The sequence below is a fragment of the Apaloderma vittatum genome, unplaced genomic scaffold (genome assembly GCF_000703405.1).
Source record: "Apaloderma vittatum isolate BGI_N311 unplaced genomic scaffold, ASM70340v1 scaffold18668, whole genome shotgun sequence".
Lineage (NCBI taxonomy): Eukaryota > Metazoa > Chordata > Aves > Trogoniformes > Trogonidae > Apaloderma > Apaloderma vittatum.
This window is the reverse complement of record NW_009730409.1, coordinates 1-5,822: the sequence shown is the minus strand read 5'-3', so window position 1 is coordinate 5,822 and position 5,822 is coordinate 1. Positions and strand designations below refer to the sequence as shown.

Sequence of the window (5,822 nt, the reverse complement as noted above, 5' to 3'; positions counted from 1 at the left end):
CGGCAGGCATAAATATGCATTCAAATCAGCAGCAAATGAGTGGTGAGGGCCACAGGGTGCTTAAATGACTATACAACATGCTCCCTCAGATTCCTGGAGAAAGTATTTGAAAGGTTTAGCCATTAGGTCTTCCAACTTGTTTAGTCATCCTAACTGCTGGTGCAGCTATGCCTGACAGACAGTATTTCAGGTTTGTCTGTTGGCACCAAATTTCCCAGCCAGTCATTCCCAAAAATAATGGACTTTGCAGAGCAGACAACTGCCCTAGACTTTCAGATCAGTGCAAAGGAAGGGCAGAACGCTTATAGGAAAGCAGCACTTCGAAAGGTCAGCCAGAAGATCACAGGCCAGATTCCAACAGCAGTTGCAGCCACACCATTTCTTAAACTTGTACAGCACAGAGCGGTAGAAATCAGAGAACACAGCTCTCTGCATTAAAAGCAAATCTCCAGGCACTTCAAGGAAGGAAGAGTCAGCAGCTTGAGGTACATAAATGAAACTAATCCTTCCGAGTTACACTTTAATATTGCAGATATGAGCATTCCCAAGGCTCTTGCCACACTCAGCTGGTAGGAGTCTTAACTGTATGGGTAAGCTTGCAATACCAAACCTTCTGTTTGCATAGCTAGGTGACTGACTTCTCTGTGACAAGCCTACCACACAGTTTAAGTGTCCTTTCAGGAACATCAAATTGCAGCTTAGAGAAGCAAGTTTCCCTTGCTTGCATCCCTTTCCATTTCAGCCTGCCTGTCCCAAAGCAATCTACCCTCACCAGCAGTACCCAAAACCAGAGCACTGCTGCAAGAGGTTCTTGTAATACCATTCGTGTCATCCCCTTTTCACTGGTGGCAAGAGCAAGGGCACAACTTTACAGCATTTGCAAAACTATTTAAAACATAGATGAATACTTGACTCTTGCCCTTTATCTTCTGCAGCAGCACTTTGGAGCCTCCTTTCACCGTGATGTGGCACCTGCCTTTCAAGCAAGTCTACTTTAATTACTGCAACAAATTCTAATATAGCAAGAACAAATAAAATAAGCTTCTTGGATAATCCAGACTTTGTTTGTGTTTAGCAGTCAAGCACTGAACAAATGAAATGACCAAGTGAAGCCAGCTAGCTGAAGGAATAAGAAACAACCAAGTGCAGAAATACTGTCAGGGAAGGAAGGCCACCAATGCAAGAACAGCATGAAGGAGAAGCCAGAGATTAAAGCAAGAACTCTTGATTCTTTAGTCCCACACAAAAGTAGCAGCATGTGATGCTCTTTTATAGTGTAACTAAGGCAGATGTTTTCTACCATGCCCAGAGGGATTAGCAGCAAAAAAAAAAAGTATATGTACACACACATAGCAGAATAGGTAGCGTGGTTTTGGGGTTACCCTCCTCCTTCCCTAAAAAAAAAAAGAAAAAAAAAAAGAGCAAAGTTACAAAAGGAAAACATCACAAGATTGTGAGACAAGGGAGGAAAATCAGCTATTTGGGAGCCACTTGCTTACATATGTTTTGCACTGAGGAAGAACTTCATTAACAGAGAGGAAGAAACAGTTATCACGAAGCTGTAGAAGAATTCACCCAGATTATATGCAAAATACAATAGCCAAGAATTGAGGATGTGGATTCACTGCTATTTGAAGTATTAAAAAACAAAGTTGCCACCTTCATTCTGGAACAACCGCCTATTTCTCTCATAGAGCAGAAAAATAGACTCTTGTTTTCAGAATCTAATTGTTATACATGGCATTACTATGCATACATACCACCCTGACTAGTTTCCCACCACTCCCCCAAATAAAAAGATAAAAGTTTCCCAAAACAAAAAGCCACAAGCATGTTTCAGACAAAATATATATATTTTAAAAAATCTTTACAATAAGTCAGGAAACATAGGAGCTTGCATACAGTTTATTATAATAACTCAGTTCTCGGCTCCCTACAGTTCAGACAACCCTGGTGACAGTGTTTACAACTTCCAATTTTTGCTTTCATAACTTTAAAGCAAACAATACATTTGAGTGTATTTTACTCTGTGCAAATAAGACAACTTTTGGAATCCTTCAGAAGAAATATCCAAGATTCTGTTTGCAGAGGTCCTTTGTTTCTCAAAGATGATTTACGCGAGTTTTTGTTTTAAGATAAAGTGCTCCTGTCCAGCAGAACCCAAAGGCCTTCAAGAGTTCAGAGAGTAAGTTTAGCTCAGATTAAAAAATAATTGGTCATACAAATTCCAGCTTCCCATGTCCGCTGTACATCCCCCAGTGGACTAGCGAAAGAATTTTATCATTGCTGAGGTCTGAATGTCTCATTTTATCACAGGTCATGCAGCAGTTCTCGTGACCAGTCACAGGCACCATGCATTCCAGGTCCAATTTTGCCACCTGCCCTTTTTTCGAATGATGTCCGTGAAAACTATAGTGCAAACGGGAAAGCATTTGCTGTCGTTGATCTTGCAGTCTCTTATTTTCACTCCTGAGCATCCGCAAGGCCAGCATGATAAGGAGTACCAAGATTAGCCCACCAGCTATAGGAACAGCAATTACAGCTGCTCTGAACCATAACTCTTTCGAAGAGGTCAATTCCTGCACCTTGGTGATGAGATTCCTGCTGCTGTCATGTTGATACCTGCTCCCTTTTCCTGCAAAGGAAGACACAAAGCTTATTTCAGCATCAGCAACTGGTTCATATACAAGCAATTCCCTTAAACATCCCACTGACAAGGAGCCACAGCTACACACTCTGCAGTACCTCCAGAAAATAATCCTATAAAGAACTAGATGAGTTTCTAAGGCTGTTTATAACATGGAACTTCTTACCCTGATAGCTGATTTAACTAGGAAAACCACTGCCGCTACTTCTTAGAAGCAATGTCAAGTTGTCAAGACAGACTTCTAACACCAATGCAGACAACAAAAGCTACTCAGCCGAGATGCTCACCCACATCCAGCCACCCACTTCTCCCTCTGGTCTCTCCGCTTACATTAACAACAATATCAATAGCAGACGTACAAGGTTTTGGCTGTCATGAGCCTGACGGCCAGAACAGAAATTTCACTGAAGCTTCCTTGCCCTACCTGAAGTGTCTCCCCTGGAAGGAGACAAAACATCATGTAGTCCTCTGTAATTGCACATATCTTCATGACAGCATTCCAACGTGGACATGGTGGTGGTGCCAGAGTGGTTTTGTGCTTGTTTGGCTTGGCAGATATCAGCTGTGCTTGCAATAGAGTCCAAGCAGCCATGAGTAAGTGGGGAATGTGTATTCTGAGGATCAAGCAGTCTGGAGAAGCAGGCACTAAGCTCAGATTTGCACATATAGCCAGTTGCAACACATTGTGCAGCATCACAGTAGCATCTGATTTCACCTAAAAAAAAAAAAAATTGTGCAAGAAAGGTAAGATTCAATCCTTGAAGGACACTTCAAGGCTCTTACTAGCCACAAGCACCGCACAACCAAGCTCAGGGCCAGTTTTGGGATATTCCTCTAGACTGTAAGTCCATGAGAGCTGGGGTTGTACAGTGCTTACCTCGCTGTAACCTTAATCACTATCAATGCCTTGGGGCACTTGTTTTAATTACTAGTACTATAGTCCTTTGAATTAAAGCAAGAGCATTTCACTAAAACAGGGACTGGGGGAGGGCCAGGGGGCCAGTGAGGAAGGTCATAGCAGCTTTTTTTTCCCCCCAAGGTAAATAACTAACAAGACCACTTTATAGCTATTTCCACTTGCTGTCAGCAGTTGCATTAAACCACATTTAAAATTAAGTCCCAGTTTTAAAAGCAACACACACCTTCATTCGTGCAAGTAAGTCACATCTAGGTTTTAAACCATTACTACAGGAAGAGCATTCTATTTTTATAAAGGTAATACTTCTTTTAACAGTACGTAATCACACAACAAAAATATTGAGTTTAAATATTCATGTAATAAATGAAAAAAAAAACGGAACTGCTGAATTGTTTATTACCTCTCAACACTGTGCCAAAATTTAAAAGGTTTAACTAACACCTTATAAAGCTATTAGCTAGAACCATTACCATCCAAGTCTCCCAATCAGGAAGGTTTTTACTGTGTGAAACTGGGCAAATACTTGTAATTTCTCCAGAAAGAGAAATTCTTTAAGTAGCCATTCATGCAAAAAGGGCTTTTAATCAGTATTATAAACCAGAAACAGTACAGCCTATAATTAATCAGTTTGCCAGAGTCAATGTCTCTCAATTCAAACGGAAAGTTATTAAATGGGGTGAAATTGTGAGGCTCAAAGCTCCCTCTCGCCCCTCCCCAATTTTGCATGCAATCCAACATGCAGTCAAAAGGGGAAACACTTAGACTGAAAATCCTCTACCGGCTCTATGAAAAAGTCTCTCAAGAAACCTCAAAAATTTCCGAAGGAAGCGATAAAAAAGTTCCCTTCATAAAACTCTTCATTTTATGCTATCCAGGCAGCTCTGCTATGAATTACCCGTCCTGTGCTGTAGTGTTGCAAGCTGCAACACTGAATGTAATTCAACGTGCCATCTACCCAAGCTTTAGGAGGAGGACAGATTTTGGAGCCATCCTTAAAAGAGTGGACATAAAACTACTTCTAATGTACCTCGTACACTTGCCATCCCAGTGGCAGCAAGGCTTTCAAAGTCAACTGAACCACCAGCTGTCTTCCTCCTAGAGCCTGCACTACAAAAAAAACCCCAAAAATCCATCTACAGGCTTCCCTGCTGCACCTCTTCTTATGATGATCCCTACAGCGCCCTATACGTAAAAAAATATTCTGAAATATGTTAAAAATCATCCCAAGGAAGTTCGCTTCCCCACTTCATGCTACCTTAATTCTTTCCCCAAAATGCTACCGCGGGCTCCAGGCCTTGAAGTTCCCGCTGCTCTTTAATAACTCTGCTTAATAGAAGCCAAATGTAGTGTCTCACTGTCTCCAGTTCAATTCCCTTGGGCTTTTAGACCCTGCTTTTTTTGTGAATTCACACAAACTGTCATCCAGCGTGCTATGGAAAAAGAGACTGAATCATTTTTCTAAGCAATCTATGTGAGTTCTTACCCCTACCCTCTCCGAAAAAAAAATTTTCAGCATTTTCTCACTATGCAAGCTAAAATGAAGATGCAAACAAGGAACAGCACCAGAGCTGACAGTCCCTTTCATGAGTCTCAGCACAGCACGAGAAGAAAGTGAAACACACACACACACACTTCCATTATAACTGTTTATACAATCACGTTCAAAATTCTGCATTTTATTGGCCTAAGACAATCTTCTAAACAAAATCTGACAGGCTAGTCATCAGGTTAATTCAACTGCTTTTTAATTAAAGCCACGTTTTCGGTGAAACAGAATGGACTTTGTATTACTGTATTAAAACTGTATTTCTGTCAATTCATAAAGTTTCTTCCTGTGCTACGCAAAAGGCCAGGAAGGGTATTTAGTATTTTGAAACAGTGAACAATGCCCTTCTGTTCCCTCCTCTTTCTTGTTACTGTATGTAGCTATTAAAGAAAAATGTCTGCTTTTAGTCAAGATGGCTACAGGAGAGACTGCAGGCTTCTCTTAAAGCTTTTGAAGTCAACAAGCAGCCAGAAGTCTCTGATCCCCTAATTATATCATTATCAGGCACATAGTTTCAGTATCTGCGACTTCACATCACTCAGTCACTCCCTGCTCTGCCCGCTTTGATGGGGCCAGGGGGCTCCCCCCTGCACGCTGCAAGGGCTGTTATTTAGGGTTAATTACAGCCTGCCTTCCAAAATAAATAAATACCGTCGCACATCACCACCGCGCTAACTTATCCTTTCACCTCCTCCCCGGAGCGCGGCCAT

General features: G+C 41.5%; 1 protein-coding gene across 1 annotated transcript; it reads right to left on the bottom strand.

Annotated features, from left to right (window-relative positions):
- Positions 1–1,834: 1,834 nt before the first annotated feature.
- Positions 1,835–3,358, bottom strand: BAMBI (BMP and activin membrane-bound inhibitor). Its single transcript, XM_009874804.1, has 2 exons — positions 3,072–3,358; positions 1,835–2,635 (listed from the first exon to the last, which is right to left on the bottom strand). Exons 1-2 carry the CDS (start codon positions 3,310–3,312, stop codon positions 2,217–2,219), a joined length of 660 nt encoding a protein of 219 aa, XP_009873106.1. The 5' UTR covers positions 3,313–3,358; the 3' UTR covers positions 1,835–2,216.
- Between the last annotated feature and the right edge of the window lie 2,464 nt (positions 3,359–5,822).